This window comes from Tiliqua scincoides, chromosome 2 (assembly GCF_035046505.1).
Source record: "Tiliqua scincoides isolate rTilSci1 chromosome 2, rTilSci1.hap2, whole genome shotgun sequence".
Taxonomy (NCBI): domain Eukaryota; kingdom Metazoa; phylum Chordata; class Lepidosauria; order Squamata; family Scincidae; genus Tiliqua; species Tiliqua scincoides.
In genome coordinates, this window is record NC_089822.1 from 157,636,770 (window position 1) to 157,658,483 (window position 21,714).

The 21,714-nt window shown below is 43.8% G+C and overlaps 1 protein-coding gene across 7 annotated transcripts in view; it reads right to left on the reverse strand.

The window, feature by feature from the left end:
• Nucleotides 1-20,961, reverse strand: part of FBF1 (Fas binding factor 1) — a 37,283-nt gene extending 16,322 nt beyond the window's left edge. For 5 of the 7 annotated variants that reach the window (XM_066613784.1, XM_066613783.1, XM_066613780.1 and 2 more), the window contains exons 1-16: nucleotides 20,896-20,948; nucleotides 16,470-16,497; nucleotides 15,621-15,662; nucleotides 14,455-14,542; nucleotides 13,931-13,991; nucleotides 13,492-13,542; nucleotides 13,226-13,370; nucleotides 11,507-11,590; nucleotides 10,681-10,800; nucleotides 9,216-9,357; nucleotides 5,023-5,156; nucleotides 2,991-3,090; nucleotides 2,448-2,885; nucleotides 2,082-2,159; nucleotides 1,523-1,620; nucleotides 1,002-1,075 (exon numbers count right to left, since the gene is read on the reverse strand). In XM_066613784.1, the coding sequence (XP_066469881.1) occupies nucleotides 1,002-1,075; nucleotides 1,523-1,620; nucleotides 2,082-2,159; nucleotides 2,448-2,885; nucleotides 2,991-3,090; nucleotides 5,023-5,156; nucleotides 9,216-9,357; nucleotides 10,681-10,800; nucleotides 11,507-11,590; nucleotides 13,226-13,370; nucleotides 13,492-13,542; nucleotides 13,931-13,991; nucleotides 14,455-14,542; nucleotides 15,621-15,662; nucleotides 16,470-16,497; nucleotides 20,896-20,943 (1,731 nt within the window). In that variant the 5' untranslated portion in view covers nucleotides 20,944-20,948. The other 2 variants (XM_066613781.1, XM_066613782.1) reach the window with 2 other exon arrangements.
• Between the last annotated feature and the right edge of the window lie 753 nt (nucleotides 20,962-21,714).

Sequence of the window (21,714 nt, forward strand, 5' to 3'; positions counted from 1 at the left end):
TCTGGGGAGGCCCCCTTGACTGTCTTCCCATTGCAGAATGTTGGCACAGCTATGTAAGTGCTGGAAAGTTGGTTAGGATTGTGCCCTAAATCAAGCAGGAAATGAGGAGCATACTGGGAGCAATCCCAGCACACTCTATATTTCTTGCTTTGATTAAAGAGCCCACAGAGTGAGGGGCAGATGGGGAGGCCTCCATCCCTGGCAGCAGAGAGTGGGAAGGTGGCAAGGTTGATCTGTTCACCACTCCCTCTCCTCACCCCCATACACTGCCAAATGCAAACGATATTGTTTGCATCATGGATGGGCCAGCCCTGGTGCAGGCCACTAAGCTAGGTAGTGTATTATGATTTTATGGAGGTTTATAAACTTCCTATTTATCTGTATTTTGGAAAGGGGAGAGCAGACCCAGAAAGCACAGAGGCAACTACAATGTTTGCAGATTGGTGCTCCAGAATGTCAAATTCCCTAATTCAGTGGTTCTTAAAACTTTTAGCATCGGGATCCACTTTTTACAATGTGAATCTATCAGGACCCACCAGAAGTGATGTCATGACCGAAGTGACATCGTCAAGGAGGAAAATTTTTTACAATCCTAGGCTGCAATCCTACCCACACTGACCCAGTAGTCAAAAGCATATACATAGTAGCCTGTTAAAAGTACAGATCCATAACATTTCCCCAAACACAGTCACATACCATGGTAGCATCAAGTCTAACATGTTAAAAATAAAATATTGAAATGAATAGGGACCCACCTAAAATTAGCTCACGACCCACCTAGTGGGTCCTGACCCACAGTTTTAACCAAGGTGAGAAACAATTCCCTAATTATCAGACTGCAGTTTTCTGGACTGAGTTTGGTTTCTCTTTAGATTCACACACAATGGAAAGAGAACATGAATGAGGAATTGAAGAAATGTAACATGGTCCATGAGAACTGCAACAGATTTGTTAAGAGATTTATTTATCCATCCCAACCAATAAAAATAACATCCACCTACCTGGGTGTGTATGGGAATCCCAAGGATTTCTTCTTGTCTTTGCAAAGAAGCTACGGGTGCTGGAAATTCAATACCTATCAAAATCAGATATAGCAATGGGCGTATAAGCTTTTCCAGTGTAAGGTAGGACTTGCTTTTCACTTCAGGAATTTCATGGTTAAAAGGACACAAAACAGCTATAGATTTTAAGAACACATTATCCTAAGCTGGTTCTCAGAAGGAAAGAAGGAAGTTTATTCTATTTCCACTGTGCCCTTAATGACATGGCTAGTGAATGCATGACAGCGGGAAGAGATTGGATAGGAAGAGGAGAGGAAGCATAAGAGTGACTGGTGATTTTGTTTCTCCATTATGTTTCTACAATAGCTCTGGAAGTCTTTCTTCTACTGCTAACCCAACAGTAGGCAGAAACATCAGCAGGTGATCAGACATATCAGACCCAAGTGAAAAAAGGGTCATCCAGCTATAGAGGATTCTGAGCACTGTGTCTCTAAGCAGTTCGTTTGGAGTCTGAGTCTTACCTGCCTTGCTAGAGTCTCCAAAAGGAGTCCCTTTCCTGGAACTGGATGGGAAAGCGGGAGTGCTTTGTTCCTGAGGTTTTAACCAAGGTATAGAAGACCTGTGGAAAACACAAAGAAAGACAGAGATACTTGCCATTCGATAGGCATCCAAGTAATAGTCTTTTATTCTACAATAAGTACCAATGAGTTAAGATCATTTTATCTTTACAATTTAGGATGTGTAATCAAAATAATTTAACGTAGCCCAGTCAGTCTTCAAACCTTCTTTTGCTAATCCAGTCAGAGTGGTTAAAAGGCAGCTAGCTAATGAACTGGATTTTTTAAAGCATTCTCAAACATACTGATGCACTCTCACAATTCTATCGCAGTACATGCATTTGTTTCCTGGATTAATTAATCTCATTCACCAGTGTGCATTAGAATCATCTCCACTCACTTCCTATTTCAGATGCTCTTTGAAAGTATGGAAAAAGTCTGCCCCACCCTTCTGCATTCATTCTCTTATTAACATCAAAATAGCTAAAGAAAGAGCAATATGTCAGTAACCAGGGAGACTTACACTGATTCTTCCTCTCTGACAGGGCTTTCTGTTGAGACAACAGACTGCTGATGTCTTTGTGCGGAGGTGGAAGGTTGGCTGATAAAAAGCAAAAACACTTTAAATAACGTTCTTTTATGGAAATCTGATTAAACAATACTCTCCTCCCCCTACCACATTAGCTTAAGATATGAGCTTCAGTGCATGGAAAGGCCATTTATGCCAATCTAATGGCAACTTTCCCCATTTTTTAAATCAAATTTACATATCACTAATCATTTGGAATGTGTAAGAGAAATGGCAAACTTCTGCAAGTGGAAATATGCTTTTCCAGTTACACAATCTGAAGGGTTTAAATTGTAGACATCCAGGGGTATTTTGTCTTACCTAGCATGAGCAAAAGAATCCACCTCCTTTCTCTGTACTGGAGCATCTGAGGGCCCAGGTGTCGTTTCTACCTTCTCCAGTGCTTGAGATTTCTTTTGAGACAAGACATTACTCAGCCAGCTATCATCATCATCATTCTTGACTGCTTCAGGCTTCCAGGTTCCTTCTTCAATAGCTGGCTTGGACCTAGAAAGGAGCTGGCTGGTTGGCATAGGGGGTTCATTGTCAGGAGGGCCAGGAGGCATATCCAGAGTGGCTCCTCTTGTACTGCTTCTGCTGGATTCCTTTCGCAGAGATGGCGGAGACAAGTCAAAACCTTCATCTTTCAGTCCCAACCAATCAGCTCCAGTTTTGCTGCGTACAGGGCTAGCAGATGCTGGGGTGGAAGGTTTTGACCTCAGGTCTGTTTTCAGTTCACTGAGGTTCTCAGAGGAAAACCTACAACCAGAAGGACATGTACCCGGAAAAATTAGGAGGCGGTAGGATTTTACAGGCACCCTCATGGGGAGAGTCACATTTGGCAAAGGTTGCAGCAATCAGTACCTGACAGACTGGCGCCTTGACTGCCGTCCCTCTGGAGCAGTGGCCACAGTGGGTTGGTAGGCTCCAAATGTAAACTCATCACTCAAAATGTCTTCCTTATCTATATGAGACAAGAGCCCCAAGAGTCAAGCACAGAAATGGCTCTGTTTCACTGTGGAGTTCATAGACCCCAAAGTCAGAAGAGACTGACATATGTAAGGATAAATAGAATACAGCGTGTTGGCAACATGTAGCCTTTGGGGCAGGGCCTCTGAGAGGAATTTATCAGGGGGCACAAAGTTTCTTTTGGGTTCCCTCCCAAAGGGGGAGGGGGTGAAAGAGTGGGGGAGGGTGGTGACAGGGGTGGGCAGAACAAGGTGGAGGAGCATGGTAACAGCAGGAAAAGCCTTTGGAGCCCAGGTCCACCATGCTTCTTGATGTGGAGCCTAGGTCTATCTGCCCACGTGGCATCACCAGCTAGATACAGTAATATGGAAAAACCAAACACACTCCTAAGTCTCTCTAAAATCTTTCAAATATAAAAATCATTGCAGAAAATTAACACCATCGTATTTAGGTTCACATAGAATGGAAAATGCCCTGTGCATACCAAAACTTACTGCTGCAGCAGCTGTAGTCCTGCAGCTGCGTTCCTGAGCTCCTCTACACAACTTTATAGTAAGTGGATCCACAAGCCAAAGAGCTACTGTAGCAGGCCAGTTTCCTCCCAGATTTGAGGCTGTGTTCAGGAGTGTCATGTATGCATTCCTCATCATGGCACATATGGCTTGTGGCAGCACACCCTCGGTAGTGCCCTTAGTATCCCACGCGTGCAGCAAGTTCAGGTGAGACAGAAAAACGTAAGATCCCAGGAAATTTCCGGGCCCCTCCTTTGGCTCCTGTGCCCCTTTTTTGACCCTAGGCCCATGTACAAATTACCCCCTTTATCCCCCTCGCATGGGCCCTGCCCTGGGGGAATATCAGCCTTCATTTCTTGAGGAACAAAAATGTATTAATAATTCTCATAGCAGTGGACAACGCTTATGAGTGTGACAGGCATGCATCTTAAAGGTTTGGAAACCAGAAGAGACTATAATGCATTCTTAAACTCATTCAAATTTAAACTTCAGAATTTCTAGTGATTTCAAAGAACTGATTCTTGACAAGAACCATGGGGACAGACTGGGCAGCTATGCTGGTGTTTGTGACTCCCCTCACCCTTTTAAAAGGCTACATGATAAGAATGCTTCTTACACTTAGCTAAAAGTAAGGCCCATTAAGCACAGTGGGACTTATTTAAGAGTAAAAATGTATAGGATTGTGCAGTAAAAAAACGAGGTAAAGGGGTGAGGTAAAACCAGATCAGATGGCTTGAAGAAAATTTTTCAAAATTCCTGTCAGAACAAGCATTTTATGTATAGTCAAAATCCATTAAGCATCTATAGCGGTGGTTCTCAAACTGGAGGGTCGTGACCCACCAGCTTGTGTAAGGATGCCCTGTTCCCTTTAAGGGGCGGGGGCAGGGGGAAAGCAGCAAAGCGATCCACAGGATCGCACCCCTGCAGGGGGAAGGGGGTTATTTTTTTTTAACTACCAATACGTGCTCCCAGGGTCCAGGGGGTGTGGGGAGCCCTGCAAAACACTTCAAGGCTCCCCGCGGCTTCTAAACAGTGGAAGTTGCAAGCGCGATTAAACCAGAAGTGGAATTTCTGGTTTCATCATGCTTGCAACTTTCACTGTTTAGAAGCCGCGTGGAGCCCTGCAAGCGCTCCGCAGGGTTCCCCACTTATGGGAGCATGTATGAGTAGTTAAAAATAGCCCCCCTTCCCCCGCAGGGGCGTGATCCTGGGGATCGCTTTGCTGCCCCTGCCCTGTCAAATCTCCTGGGAAGTTTGAGAACCACTGATCAATAGTAATCGTTTCCATATCCTTCCCAGCATCAGGGTTCGAACACCAGTTGCGAATATTTTTGTTGCTTCAGAGGGGGAGCAAAAAGACTTTGAGGAATATATAGTTTCTGGAGGAAGTGGTTGATAATTTCTGCCACTCTTGCCTGCTTGCTTTTGATATTTCTTATCCAGCTTGAATTCCTTGTGTTCTCCCGTAGTTGGTCGCTCAAGGAGTTTTGCTGCCGTTCCTCGGCCCAGCAATTCATCCAACATAGTTCGAGCAGGACGAGGTTCGCCTCTGCCAAAAAGAACAACAAATTCTATATACACAACCAACCATCATAAAATATGAAACTGGTCCTCTTGGGCAGTGTTTCTCAATGTTTGTCCTCCATTGTACTACTTCACACGGTCCACTTAGGAGGACCACAGGAAGTAACTGGTGATAACATCATCACCAGTTACTTCTGGGTTGGGAGACCACATGTGACAAACACCAATAAGAGGTGCAGGGTGGATGGGAGGGTTTTACAAGAGTGGAAAAGCATGCTTTGGAGCGTCCTACCACTGTTTGTTGCGTCACGTTCCTAGTCTCGCTGCTGGGCAGCAGGTGTCCAGGGGTCTTGCAAGTACCGCCAGACACCACTTCAAGTACCACTGATGGTACCGTACCACTGGTTGAGAAACACTGCTCTAGGGGAGAATCTGATGGCTTTTTCATTATACTTATGGGAACTCTTGCTTGTATTTCAACTCTAAACTGTCAAAAAATTGTTTCTGCTAAATGCTCAGAAACTATACAAAGCCTGGTTCTTTTTTCTGGTAAATTGTTTCTGGTACATGTATAGAAATTACAAAGTCTATTTCTAGAAACTAGCAGATAATTCTTACTATTTTACTAGGGTGGGCTCATGGGAACCTTCCGGTAATGGAGCAGCATCAGGCTGTCAGGCACTGTACTGGTTTTGGGGTGCTCCATCACACTCAGAATACAGAGGAGGTGGGGAACGAGCATGGGGAGGGCAGTCCAAGGGGTGGGCAGGCAGGTGGGGAGTGAGAGGCAGGGTTGGGACCCAGCTGTTATGCCGGTTCCCAACCCTGTTCCCCAAGCAGCGTGGAGCGGCTTGAAGCTGCTCTGTTCTCATCGGACTTGTGCACCTCCTGAGGTGGCGCAGGTCAGAGGGCCATGGTGGCTTACCCGGAGGTAAGGAGAAGAGTTTCTCCTTGCCTCTGGCTGAGCCACTTCTGGCCTCAATCTTGCGCTGGATACAGCACAGGCCTCCTGGCCTGCCTGTTCCAGTACAAAACAGGATTACATAAGAACATAAGAACATAAGAACAGCCCCACTGGATCAGGTCATAGGCCCATCTAGTCCAGCTTCCTGTATCTCACAGCGGCCCACCAAATGCCCCAGGGAGCACACCAGATAACAAGAGACCTCATCCTGGTGCTCTCCCCTACATCTGACATTCTGACTTAACCCATTCCTAAAATCAGGAGGTTGCGCATACACATCATGGCTTGCACCCCATAATGGATTTTTCCTCCAGAAACTTGTCCAATCCCCTTTTAAAGGTGTCTAGGCTAGACGCCAGCACCACATCCTGTGGCAAGGAGTTCCACAGACCGACCACGCGCTGAGTAAAGAAATATTTTCTTTTGTCTGTCCTAACCCGCCCAACACTCAATTTTAGTGGATGTCCCCTGGTTCTGGTATTATGTGAGAGTGTAAAGAGCATCTCCCTATCCACTCTGTCCATCCCCTGCATAATTTTGTATGTCTCAATCATGTCCCCCCTCAAGTGTCTCTTTTCTAGGCTGAAGAGGCCCAAACGCCGTAGCCTTTCCTCATAAGGAAGGTGCCCCAGCCCCGTAATCATCTTAGTTGCTCTCTTTTGCACCTTTTCCATTTCCACTATGTCTTTTTTGAGATGCGGCGACCAGAACTGGACACAATACTCCAGGTGTGGCCTTACCATCGATTTGTACAACGGCATTATAATACTAACCGTTTTGTTCTCAATACCCTTCCTAATGATCCCAAGCATAGAATTGGCCTTCTTCACTGCCGCCGCACATTGGGTCGACACTTTCATCGACCTGTCCACCACCACCCCAAGATCTCTCTCCTGATCTGTCACAGACAGCTCAGAACCCATCAGCCTATATCTAAAGTTTTGATTTTTTGCCCCAATGTGCATGACTTTACACTTACTGACATTGAAGCGCATCTGCCATTTTGCTGCCCATTCTGCCAGTCTGGAGAGATCCTTCTGGAGCTCCTCACAATCACTTCTGGTCTTCACCACTCGGAAAAGTTTGGTGTCATCTGCAAACTTAGCCACTTCACTGCTCAACCCTGTCTCCAGGTCATTTATGAAGAGGTTGAAAAGCACCGGTCCCAGGACAGATCCTTGGGGCACACCACTTTTCACCTCTCTCCATTGTGAAAATTGCCCATTGACACCCACTCTCTGCTTCCTGGCCTCCAACCAGTTCTCAATCCACGAGAGGACCTGTCCTCTAATTCCCTGACTGTGGAGTTTTTTCAGTAGCCTTTGGTGAGGGACCGTGTCAAACGCCTTCTGAAAGTCCAGATATATAATGTCCACGGGTTCTCCCGCATCCACATGCCTGTTGACCTTTTCAAAGAATTCTATAAGGTTTGTGAGGCAAGACTTACCCTTACAGAAGCCATGCTGACTCTCCCTCAGCAAGGCCTGTTCGTCTATGTGTTTTGTGATCCTATCTTTGATGAGGCATTCCACCATCTTACCTGGTATGGATGTTAGGCTGACCGGCCTATAGTTTCCCGGGTCCCCCCTCTTTCCCTTTTTAAAAATAGGCGTGACATTTGCTATCCTCCAATCTTCTGGCACTGTGGCCGTTTTGAGGGACAAGTTGCATACCTTAGTCAAGAGATCTGCAACTTCATTCTTCAATTCCTTAATAACCCTTGGGTGTATGCCATCAGGGCCCGGTGACTTATTGATCTTTAATTTATCAATGAGGTCTGAAACATCTTCTCTTTTAACCTCTATCTGACTTAACTCCTCGGTTAGGAGGGGCCGTTCGGGCAGCGGTATCTGCCCGAGGTCTTCTGCCGTGAAGACAGATGCAAAGAACTCATTTAATTTCTCTGCCATCTCTAAGTCTCCTTTTATCTCCCCTTTCCCTCCCTCACCATCCAGAGGGCCAACCGCTTCTCTGGCGGGTTTCCTGCTTCTAACATATTTGAAGAAGCTTTTATTATTCCCCTTAATGTTGCTGGCCATGCGTTCCTCATAGTCTCGCTTGGCCTCCCCTATCACCTTCTTACATTTCTTTTGCCACAGTTTATGTTCCTTTTTATTCTCTTCATTAGGGCAAGACTTCCATTTACGGAAGGAAGCTTCCTTGCCCTTCACAGCCTCTCTAACTTGGCTGGTTAGCCATGCGGGCACCCTCCTGGATTTAGTGGAACCCTTCTTTCTTTGCGGTATACACCTCTGCTGGGCCTCTATTACTGTTGTTTTAAGCAGCCTCCATGCACTCTGGAGAGACTGGACTCTTTTTACCCTCCCTTTCAACCTCCTTCTAACCAGCCTCCTCATTTGAGGGAAGTCCGCCCGTCGGAAGTCAAGGGTTTTTGTTAGAGATTTGCCTGGTATTCTTCCCCCAACGTGCACGTCAAAACGGATCGCAGCATGATCACTGTTCCCCAATGGCTCTGTAACATTGACATCTCTAACCAGGTCCTGCGTACTGCACAAAATTAAATCCAGAGTCACCTGTCCTCTGGTGGGCTCCGTGACTAGCTGATTTAAGCCACAGTCATTTAGCACGTCAAGAAATCCGGTTTCCTTATCGTGACCAGAACACAAATTGACCCAGTCAATATGAGGATAATTGAAGTCCCCCATGATTACAACCCTGTCCCTCCTTGTCACCTCCCTGATCTGTTTCCTCATTTCAAGGTCCCCATCAGATTTCTGGTCTGGAGGACGATAGCACGCCCCCAGTATTACATCGCTGCACAAGCCTGGTAATTTAACCCACAGAGATTCTACGGTGGAGTCGGACCCACCTTCAATCTCTACTTTGCTGGATTCTGTCCCTTCCTTAACATAAAGGGCCACTCCACTTCCAACACGCCCCTGCCTGTCCCTCCTGTAGAGTTTATAGCCCGGGATTGCGGTATCCCACTGATTCTCCGCATTCCACCAGGTTTCCGTTATGCCCACTATGTCACTTGCACTGCACGTGACCCAAAAGTGAAGCTATTCTTCTGTTTTGCCAGGTCGAGTACCATTGTTGCCCTTCAGCTGAAACAATCACAACTATACTACTGCATGGTCATGAACAGACATTTCTTACCCCTCACGTGTTCTGCCAGATTTTGGTTCTCCTTTTGAGCTCTCACCAAACCCCAGAGCATCCATGAGATTGTCCCCATCATCCTCAAACATCACTTCCTCTCTTTTCCTTTGAGGAACAACAGTAGGGCCAGAAGTTGTTACTGTCAAATGAAATTGGGGAAGAAAATCCTAATTGTGAGCTCTAATTTTACAGTATAATCCAAGTGTTGTAGACCTGCCTAAAATTTCAAAAATCTTTATGTAAGCCAATTGCAATGGGTGAAAGTGTACAATCATAATGTTGCTGACCTTGTCCATTAGAACAATTCATATCAGCTGGTAATTTTCAAGCTAAATTGCCCTGCTTATTCTTTTTGTAAGCTTCCCTTTTTTACATTTTCAGTATAAGAAGTTCTTGTAGTAATCAGCAACTGAGGGTGCTATGCTATCCTATACACACTTACCTGTGAGTAAGCCCCAGCTGAACACAGTGGGACTGACTTCTAAGTGAAAATATCTGAGATTGTGCTGTCACAACCCAATCCTAACCAACTTTCCAGTGCCAATGCTCCCATGCCAATAGGGGGAGGCTGTGTTCTGAGGGGGGGGGGGAAGAGACACAGAGGCCTCCTCAAGGTAAGGGAATGTTTGTTCCCTTACTTTGGGCTGCACTGCAGCTGCAACAGTGCTTGAAAGTTGGTTAGGATTGGGCTGTCAATCATGCAATATCCTTTCAGCCATCCTTTCAGATGAAGATGATGCTATTCCACAGCACAAGATACCCAAAATAAATAATGATGTTGGGCTAAATGACCCAATCTAATTGATCTGTTGACTGCAGAAGCGGTCTGCTAGGCAGATTTCTATGTCCTTAGAGCATGTTTGGAGGATATGACAATTAGAACAACGAGAGTCTTTTGGTACTTGATAGAGATGCATAAGATCAGGTAAGGGTGGAATGGATTGCCAAGGCAAGGGAGTGGATCCTCCCTCACTAGAGACCTTCAAGCAGAAGCTTGACAGGCACCTGTTAGAGATGCTCTAGGAGGATTTCCTGCTCTATATGCAGAGGGTTTGACTAGATGACCTTGTTCATCCCTTCCAACTCTTAAGATTCTATGATATACCATAAGGTTCTTCAGAGTATTCTTGCTAGTACAGATATGCCCTCAGCTCTGCAATATATCCTAATTCTGACCTGAAACAAATATCTGATACAAAACAGATCTGCTAGCCAAGTCTCACAGTTGACTATATTATGCCATCTTCCTAAATCTATTATTTACGAATTGGGAGGGTGGACAAGAACTGGACTGGTACAAACTCCCCAAAATGCTACCATTTTTGGTAGCACAAAGTTAGTCGACAATGACTATCAATTCTCTTTGTTTTCACAAATAAAAGTGTTATTAATCTTGACAACTTATCTGAAAGAAACCAAATTAAGTCTGAACTGATGCCATGTTGGTATCATCTTTGTTTACCTTTTTCTGTGGAAGCTTCAGCATTCGTTTCTGGAGTATTTTTGGCAGCAGAGGAATGTACCATCTTCTTGGTACCCTCTTCCTCATCAGACAAGAGGTCAGCCAAAGGGTCATCCAAGTCTAGGAAATGAATGTTCATGAGGAGAGTGGATTATAGTTTCTAAACCACTGAGAAAGAGCAAAATATAGGTAGAGCTTGTGTCAAGAACTGGGAAGAAAACTAAAAGGCTTCAAAGCCAAGATTTTCAGCTCAAACCCAGTAAGCCCAGGTCCCACCCTCCTCTGCCACCACAGTGTCCCCTCTCCCCAGTTCTTAGGATATTTTCACATTACCCAAGTTGGTCCTTCATTGACTCAAGACCAAAGAATTGTGGTCAGAGGACCATTTTTTTAACAATAAACAACTTTGTTTCCCACTTTTATGTGTGACCCTGGTTTTTTTTTTTGGGGGGGGGGGGCTAATATAATCTATTTTTAAAAAATTTTCTTCTGCTCTTTGTCTAAAGAGTTCTGGCAATGTGTGTCCTCCTGACACTATAAGCTTTGTGAGGTAGGTTATCTTGAGAGACAGTGACTTTTCCAAAGTCAGTTGGTAGGTTTTATGACTGAGTAGGGATTTGAACCTAGGTTTTCCTATAATGTAAGCCTATACACATTGACATGGGAGTAAGCCCCATTCAACTCAGTGGGGCTTATTTCTGAGTAGACATACATGGGATTGTGCTGCAAGTCTCCTCAGCTTACCTTATGTTTAAAACCTAGAATTTTTAAAAAAATCATTTCTCATACATACCACTGGCTTTATGTGCCAAGATTCACATCCTACCTTCAAAAGAAAACTTCTGTTTCACATGTCTGGAGATGGTAGGAGCAGAGCTTGGATTCTTGTCCATTCCACTTACAGCATCTCCTGTGCACATATACAAAGGTAGATATATTCAGTGATATTCAGTTTTTAAAAAACGACATTTATCCCTAGATGTCAACACGAAGTCACATATTCTTGGTTAAAAATCATTGGCTCAGGTAACAATGTGGTGGGAAGCAACTTTCTTAATGCATTCTGTAACACACAATGACTAAAACAGCAATAACCATAATTTATTCTATTATCTGTTCATACAGGCCAGACCCTGGAAACCATCTTGGCAGAACTGTTACAAAAATACACCAGCATACTCAGTCAATTAACTTGAACAACTTACGCCACTTTTTTCTGCTCAATACGTGGCAATCGCAGGAATGTATATTATAAATTCAAAATCTGAGATGGTTCTATTGGCTTAATATTTCTTCTAATGGCAACTTAAGGACACAATCCAGTCCACTTATGTAGAAAGCTAGAAAGTATAGATGTATACCTATGTGCAAGATTCGGCCATGCAGAGAGGCCTATCCAATGCTGAGAGGCTTCCCAAAGTCTCTACTGGGCCTCCTTTGCTGATGGGTCCAGGAAGGTGATTTGTACAACCAACCTTTGTAGGAGTGGGGCCCTATTCTATTCTAGCCAGATCCTTCCTCCACTCTCTTAGCCTCCTGACCCAGTAACAACTGTAGAGACTCTTCTCCAGTGCTTTTCTTCTTTGTGCTGCCAGCTTTAGAATCCTTGCTAAAAGGATTCAGCTGCCAGCTAAACACTGCCAGCCTTGCTTACACCAGATCTCCTTCCCTGTCCGACTATTAGCAAGTTGTACTTTTGGGCCCATTATGGCTTGCAGGGCTTGATGCTTTGCTGTGGGATGAGGTATAAATCTGCTGCACCACAGCCTGGTACACAGTGGTCACAATGGCCAGGGTGGCAATGGCACAGCAGACTTCTGGTCCATGAGTATACCTGGTTCTTATAGGTCTGTAGTCATCATTGCACCCTGCACACACCACCCTTCATGGGTGCAAAGTAAGGACTGGATTATGCCCAGTGATTTTAATTTGCAAGCTCTCAGCCCCACCCCACAAAGAGGTCACATGGTCTATACATGAAATTATTCATTAATCCATTTGGCATGGTGAGAATGAGGACTAGGTGCAACTGCTTTGCAACTTGCAAGACAAGCTCACATTTATTGCGACATTAGAAAACAGATACACAGGCACTTAGCACAGAAAACATGGTTGTAGCTGTTTCACATGATAACATGTTTGCCACCGATCACTACATGACGGTTTTGTGATCACCTCACATATACTACAGTGACTGTATCTGTTTTACTTCACTTTCTCAACAGTACACCCTGTGTTTCCTCCATGGAGCTGAAGGCAGTGCACATCAAGGTTTTTCCATCACTTCCTCACCAGGTCGGTTTAGTCAAATGAATTGAGCCAATGAGGGTAAAATACCCATAAGTAAGGGCCACAGAGGTGATAAAGAAGGCACTCCTAAGATATCATACGTACTTCAATAGTTCATTACCAAAATATAAGTCACTGCCTGCAATGTCAGAGCCTGTAATATCAGAGTCCAGCTTCTAAAGTAAGGTGAATTTTTACTGAAATTCAGGTTTTTCCAAAGTGTCTTTAAAAAGGCTGTGCAAAAAGCATGCATCACCTTTCTCCGTTATGGTGGTTTTCTTAGCAGATCTTGCTGGTTCAACCAAAGGCTGAGATTTCTCCACATTCTTTCCAGGTTTCTGAACAGGCCCAGAGCTTGCTTTCTTTATGCCCAGAAGATCAGCTTCCATCTCATCCATATCCTGCAGAGGGAAATACTTATATTTCAAGCACAGTGCTTAGAAGATTGGTTTGCAATTGCCAGAAACTAGGAAGCAAGCTTTGTCTTATTTTCACTTTGGAAAAAAAGTGTAGTCCATTTACCTTCAAGGTCTCTAGAAGAGCTTCTGGGTTTACATCTGAGAGATCAGGATCCTTGGGGTTGAATGAACAAACACACAAACTAGTTGATTTTGTATACCACCTTCCAGTAAAATAAAAACACCCAAGGTGATTAATCCACACCAATCCACATTAATTTGAGGAGTCTGAAGACAGACAAATACTAGGCCCCAGTGGGAAAAGTGTTGAAGAAGTGTGACAGGTGCCAAAAGTGCCACTTTCAACAAGATTCCCTGGTAGTAACAGGACCCATATTTTGTTCCAGTTGAGCTAGAGGTATATTACTCCTTTTTCAGACTCAGGAGTGTTTTCAGACACAGCAGTGAGCTGCAGTATTCCAGCTGATTAGCCCAGTGTTGGAAAAATGCAACATTAGAAACCACCTTCATTACCACGCAAAGACGATGTGGATTCCTCTCACCTCTGCATCTCCCTCTCCTTCAAGAGCCATTTTGCTGTAGATGTCATCATCCAGAAGGCCCCTGAAATCCAAGAGAAAGCTCAGGAACAAGGATTTACAAAAAGCATCAAAAAATTCCCTCAGATAATTTACTGACCTTCTCTTTTGGACTCCTTCAAAAATTGCTAGGATGTTCTCCCTATGAAGGAACCCCCAAATTCACTTCAAAATTTCACTTCAGAAGAAAGTAGAAATAGCCAGCTCACAGGACTTATGAAGAGCCCAAAAAGAGAAGGCCAAGTTAGGAGAGAAATTAACTGTTGCCATCAAATGCTCCCAGTGCCTTCAACGTTTCCTGCTTCATTTAAAGAGCCTGTGCAGATGAAGGAGAGATCTTACTCTTAAACCACAAGAAATGTGGAGTGCACTGAGTGCATCGACACCACAGACTCTTGTCAAGTGCTGTCAAGAGATACTCTCACAATAGCACCATCACTTTGTATACTGAAAGTACTAGAGAAACAAGGAATAACTCTGTTACTTACTTTCTGCTAATCTGTGAGGTGATCCCTCTAGGTCTCCCTCCACTGTCACCAAATGAAACAGGTTTGGTAGACTTAAGGGGAATGTCATCTGGGAATGAGAGATGAAGACTTAGTTGTTTGAAGTGTATATTCTTCCTTTGCTCCAATGGCTGCATTTCAATTCTTAATACCATTGCAAACTCTAACAACAGGTTTAGCTGCCTTAGGAAGCCCAATAGCATCAGCCTCTGCTTTGCTGGTGCTGTCCTCCACCACCCTCACACTTCTTACCTGGCTCTTTCCTCCACGCAGGCTCTTGGATCACAGCAGGAAATTTAGAACATGCTGGGATTGCTCCCTGTGCCCTTTGCATTTCCTGCTTCATTTAAAGAGCCTGCACAAAGGATGGAGAGATCTTGCTCCTTCCTCCACCAGTCTCTTTAAACAACGGAAATGCGGAGTATAATGGGAGCAACCTGAGCATGCTCCACATTTCCTGTTTTGATTCAAGATTGTGGATGAAGGAGCTGGGTGAGTGGGCAGGCTCACTGCATTCTAGTCCTTGGAAAGCAGCAGTCTGGCCCCCTGCCTTCTCACATTGCACCTTCCTTCACTGGGCTCTTTTAAAGAGCCAGCAGAGGAAAGAACAAGGCAAGATAATTGTGCAACAAGGACTGGAATACAGAAATCTCATTTCTTTCTGAAATCTCACTTCTTTCAGGCTGTTTAAACAAAGCAGGAGGTGTGGAGCACGAAGAGAGCAATCCCAGCACACTCCACTTTTCCTGTTTTGTTTAAAGAGGCCATGAGAAGGAATGGGCCAATGAGGAGGCCAATTCTGTCCATGGTGGACTCGGTGGAGGCAGTGGGTGTATTTTTGCTGCCTCTAGCATCTGCTGCCAATGCAAATGGCATTGTCGTCTTCATGGATGGCCGGCCCTCCATTAGATTGGCAGTCTTAAGAAACAAACTAGAGACTGAGCATACGATGCACAAACATAACTCCTTTTAACTCACATCAGGTTAGAGAGATATCCATGAGCAAGACAGCATGGTGAAAATAACCATTATCTCTACTCCTTGAAATGAAGCGAATCCCCAGTTCTCCTCACTGTTCACTAATTCTACATTGGTGAAAATCAAAAATTAATTTAAGAACTCTGTTTACTACAACAATGTTCATTTACCATCATCACCAAGGAGATCACCGAGGACATCATCAATGGAGCCTAGAATAAGACAGAATGAGTTTATAGCTTGAGAAAACTGCCCAGGGTAGATGGACAACGGACTTACTGTAACAAGTACCATAGCCCAAGTCTTTGCAAGTCTATTCAGAAGTAAGCCCCATTACAGTCAATGGGGTTTACTCCCAGAAAGGTGTGGATAGAATTGCAACCAAATACTGTCATTTGAATATATGAAGCTGTCTTACAGTAATTCAGACTCTTGTTCCATCTATCCCAGATCCATCTGATGGCAGAAGCTCTCCAAGGTTTTAAGAAGTTTTTGTTTTGTTTTCTTAAACCTGCTAAGGTCTTTCTGACTGGAGATGCTAGGGTCTGGATACAAGACCTTCTGCATGGAAAGCAAATACTCTACCAATGTGCTGCAGCCTTCTCCATTCCAGAATACAATAAAACTTCAGAGATGGGACATATACTGACCAATCAGATTAACCATAGATCCTTGTGTAGATATGATGCTAGTTCCCAACTAATGCAGGCTGCTCTTTTACCAAACCTTCTATCAAGGGTTTGAAGTGGGTTTACAAATCTTGACTGAGATGGAAACTATGAGTCACACCAAGGACAAATGTAATGCTGAACCAAGAATTAAGGCCAATGAGGGACAAAATGCATACTGAAGAAGGAAGAGGGAAGGTAGCCTGGCTCTTGGTAGGTTTTCACTGGTCACAGCTTCTCTTTCTCTGCTCCTGCCGCAAATTACAGGAGACCTGCTGCTTCCCCTGAATCAGTACAAACAGTATCTGCCCCGTCACAAACCAAAGAATCTGAAAACATAAGCACATGTACCTTTCAGTCCTTTCTTGTTTCTCACTGCCTAGAAGGAAAAAAGACAGACATTTTGGTACAAAAATAAAGCAGAAAGTATGTTTGTATAGCTTAGACCAGTGTTTCTCAAACTGTGAGTTGGGACCCACTAGGTGGGTTGCAAGACAATTTCAGGTGCGTCCCCATTCATTTCAATATATTATATTTTTAATATAATAGACTGAATATATTAGACCATGGTATGTGACTGCATCTGGGGAAATGTTACAGCTCTGTACTTTTAACAGGCTACTATGTATATGCTTTTAACAATGATAGTAAATAGGATTACAGCCTAGGATTGTTAAAAATGTTCCTGCTTGATGATGTCACTTCTGGTCATGACATCACTTCCGGTGGGTCCTAACAGATTTTCATTCTAAAAAGTGGGTTCTGCTGCTAAAAGTTTTAGAACCTCTGGCCTAGATTGTCTGAATGCAGAAAGATTCATCCCAAGAAACATGAGCACAGTGAGCAACTAACAAAATAAATTCTTATCCGGATTTGATTTGTGATTAAAGGATCACTACATCAGTTTCAATCATTCTTTGGAATTCAGCGTATGAATTAGTACTAGAGAGGGCAACAAGACCTAGAAGCAAACATAGTTGTGCTAACATGCAACTCTTACTGTGATGTCAACATCAGCAGATATTGTAGCAATCAAAGGGAATGATAATTCACTCTATACATTCCCCACATATTTCATCTGATATGAACATATAAATGGATGATTCGTTGGCTGACTGTACCCTGGGAACAGCAGAGTGTGCAGGGAGACAGCCTGGTTACTTGTGACATTGATTAAAATTTGTTTCGTGGACAATTCACTAATGTTAGGAATTCAATTGTCCAACTTGGGTTGCCAGCTATGGCAACTTATGAATTCACATGTTTTTTAAGACCCATGCACAGAATCCCAACTTTGGCGAAGTGAGGTTTGAAGGTAAGTAGAGCAGGTCCTTCTTCATGGAGACTAAGGCCCTGTCAAACCAGTTGACTAGTCAGGCTCTTCTTACCATATCATGGCTTCCAAGTGTTAGCTTTTCTTGCGATTCAATATCTGCACTTAGACATTCTTCACAGTTACACAGTCATTTCAGATGGTTAAATGCAGCTGTTGCTTATTGCAACTTCACCTAAAAATGTGAGTAAAAATGTCAAATTCAGCTTCATTACCAAGGTTTGTTTATTAAAGATACTGAAAGTAAGTAAGTAAGTAAGTAAGTAAGTAAGTAAATAAATAAATAAATAAATAAAGCCAGCTAGCCATTCAGAGCACCATTGTACTCTCAGAAGAATTCTGTGAACTCGATCAAACTGAGACATAAGAAGTTGTCTCAAGGCCATCCAGCATCACAACTGCAAACAAATTTGAATCTGGTCTTCCCAGCCAAACCCAACACTCTAGGCACTGCACCACACAACCTACCTAGCCATAATGAATACTATCTGAATGAAACAGTACGTAATTTAAACCATTTCTGCCCAACGTTGCATATATGCAACAAGGATCAAATATGTACACCTGTGGGCAGAAATGGGTTAAATAAGAGACTGCGAGCCCAATCCTATGCATGTCTACTCATAAGTAAGTCCTATTATAGTCAATGAGGCTTACTCCCAGGTAAGTGTGGATAGGATTGCAGCCTGAGATAGGGATACAGCTGAAATCTGCCACAATATCCAGCAAGGGATTCTCTAGACCTAGCTATTATGTTTCTTAATGCAGACAGAAGCCCTTAAATAACAAAAAGCAGACATCCCCCAATATTCAGCTGCTATGGCCACATCACTCACTCTTGCTCTAAGGTGGGCTGAAGCAGGCCACTTAAAGAAAATAATATATACATTTTGTACATAACTAAGAATTTTCACTATTGGTCTATGACAGTTACAGCTGCAGAATTGCTTTCTCTCTTTGTTTCTCAGCAGGGATCTCAGTGACCCAGCTCAGCACTCACTTTATTCCACAAGAGGAAGAAAGTGTGCAGTGGTGGGTAGCGATGGGGGAAGAAAAGGAAGGAGTATTGATGGGCTAGATCAGGGTGGGCAAACTTTCAACTTTAGGAATCCTGAACTTTTAACAATTGTGTAGGAGAGGGAATTTCACCAGGTGCAGCTTGTCATCTCACAGATGTCATCTCACAGAGGACAAGCTGCTCCTGCAGAAATTCACAATTGTTAAAAGTTTCCAATACAGTGGATGCCCACTTTACAGCGGGTTCACTCTATGATCAAATCACTTTACAATGGACTCTAAGTAGTTCATTATCAAAACAAAGTTCACTAGACGATGTTATTCACTTTATGATGGGCTCACAATTGCCACAAACAGGACCTCATGGGCCACTCAGCAATGTGACTATGAGTGCTTGGTTCGGACTCAGCCAACAGCAATGTTTTTAACATTTTGGCTGTGTGTTCAAAGGGAAAACTAGAGCCTTATAAATTGTGTTTTATAATCATATTGTGTAAACTGATAATCAGGATCCTAAAGAGCCCAGGAGGGACCTTTTAAATAATCTTTTAGAGAGGGTAATAGCTTAGCTCTGTGACAGAAACATCCGTTTCTGAAGACTTTGAACAAATCACCAAAAAACAATGTGTTCACATTACAACAATTTCACAACACAATGGTATCTCTGGAACGGATTACCATTGTAAAATGGAGTTCCACTGTGAAGCAACTGTCCAGAGCTTTTGCGATTTAATGACACTTCAGTCAATGTCTCCTTCTTAGCAATTTCAGTGTGGCATATCTAATATTACAGTATACATACATAGAGAACTAAGCCCAGCAAGAAGCTATGTGTTGGAGACATTCCTCTTATAGCTGATTGAAGGCCAGCTATAGAGCATTAATTCAGAAGCAACACTATAGACTTGCAGATAAGAGCTGAAACACAGCAATGTTGATCTCAGCAGAGACCACGAACCATTTGCTCTGCTACTTATGTGTTATGAGTAAAGTGTTCAGTAATTAGCTTGCTTCTCCTATGAAGCTCTCCATAATCATAGATATACCCTCTCCTGTTTGTCAGAGACTGAGTGCAAATAAAAATACTTATTTTTGCCCTGATATGAACAACGATCATCCTAAAAACCCTTAGCTCATACACTGTAGCCACCGCTTCTCCCTCATGCATACATACACTTCAGGAAGTTGTCAGTGATCCATGGATCAATCATGATGAAAATTATCTGCTCCTGTAACCCTGGTAAACAGTTGTGAGCAATTCCCTCTCCCCTTTCCCACAAACCTTGGACAATGTTACAAATGTGTGCAAGCAAGGTATTGTAATCAAAATATTTATATGGTGTACTTCAGTCCCAGCAAGCGATCACCAAGGCAGCTCAAAGTGGTAAAAACCCAAGCCTAAACCCATATAAATCAATTAAGAAAGCAAATAGGAAGCAAACAGCAAAATGACAATTAGCAAAAGCAAATCAATAAAAAGTGTGATGGAATCAAAATGCTTTCACAGGTTGTGCCTCGTTTATCCACTGGGGTACTGTTCTGGAACCTCCAGTGGATAAAAAAACCAGTGGATACCAAATAAGTGGAAAAATAGCTTTAAAGACCCAATTCCAGATGTCTTATTCCGCTATTGTCACCCCAGTATACACTGGTATAGATACTATACTGCATTAGCCACTAAATAGGGTGAATAATGGAATCTAATGGAATGAAATTATAATTATGTAACAGCAAGAAGGTAGGGATTTTGGTGCTTTTTTCCTTGTTACTAGGCATTTAAAGGTGAAACCCAGTATCAGTGGTGAGTCAAATTAGTGCATACCAAATCAATAGATACTGAGGTCCCACCTGTACTGTTTACTTGGAAATCAGTAGTATCAGGCGGGTACCTGATCCTGATTGGTGTGTGTATGTGTGGGAGAATCTGCCCAAACAATTTGTGACTAAGGTGTGTGCATCACTGTGGCCAAATTTATCCTATTGGTAGTGGTTCAAGTCTAGCCTGAATTCCATTTCTCTTAGGATTCTAGGAATCATAACAGCCCGGCAATGTGTCTTCTTTAACCCTTTGCATATAGTCCTGGTAACACAGTGTGTGTGAACATATCTCATCAGTGGCATGCTAAGGCTATGTCTCTGCACACTCCCCTTTTGCTCTGGACAACAGAACTTAGGCTGACATCCTAACCTCACTTTCCTGGGAGTAAGTCCCATTGAACACAATAGGACTTACTTCTGAGTAGACCTGCTAGTCTTGTGCCCATAGTTACCATCATAGCAACCAGAGCCTACCGCGGACACTAATAGCTCTTGCATTCCTTTAGTAAGGGGCAGCCTTACAACCTCCTACCTATAGTGCCCACAGCACAGGAACATCCCTCCCTCGACCTGCTTTGAGAATGGCAACAATGCAGCAGCAGAGCTCACCCTCATCCATCTGGGGGAACTACAGTGTATCCAAGTCAGGCAAGGCATTCTCCCTCCTGGACAGCCACAAAGCATCTCGGGAAACGTAGTCCTTATGACAAACGAACCGAACTACATTTACCAACATGCTCTCGCGGGTTCCAAAGCTGGAAGTAGACATGCTGCTCCCTTCTGAAAGGACCCAGTGCTAGCAGTGGGGAGGGGAGGAGAGAGATCCTCAGAGGGATTTTCTCCAACCTACTTTGCCACAGAGAGAAATACCTCAGAACGCCAGATGCCAGGGAGGGCACCAGGAAGCTGGTCTCTTGTGTGAGGCACCTGGTGGGCCACTGTGAGATGAAATTAATCTGTGGAACTCCTCGCCACAGGGTGTGGTGGTGGCATCTGGCCTGGATGCTTTTAAAAGGGGATTGGACAGATTTCTGGAGGAAAGGTCCATCACAGGTTGCAAGCCGTGATGGGGATGTGCAGCCTTCTGGTTTTTGAAGAAGGCTAGTCTGATGCCACATGCAAAGGAGTGGCACCAGGATGCAGGTCTCCTGTGGTCTTGTGTGAGCATCTGGTGGGCCACTGTGAGATGGAGGAAGCTGAACTATAAGGGCCTATGGCCTGATCCAGCAGGGCTCCTCTTATGGAAGGTTCTGGTTCTGGAACCTCTTATGGTTCTTACGGAAGGCATGACTTGCACTGACCTTGGACGTCAGATACCATTCAAGAAGCAGCCCCTCCTTCAAGAAGTCCAGGAGCATATACAAAACTGCACAGTTGCTCGCCTATTACAATTCCCGGTGCAGATGCAAACTAAGTGCTACTGCAAGC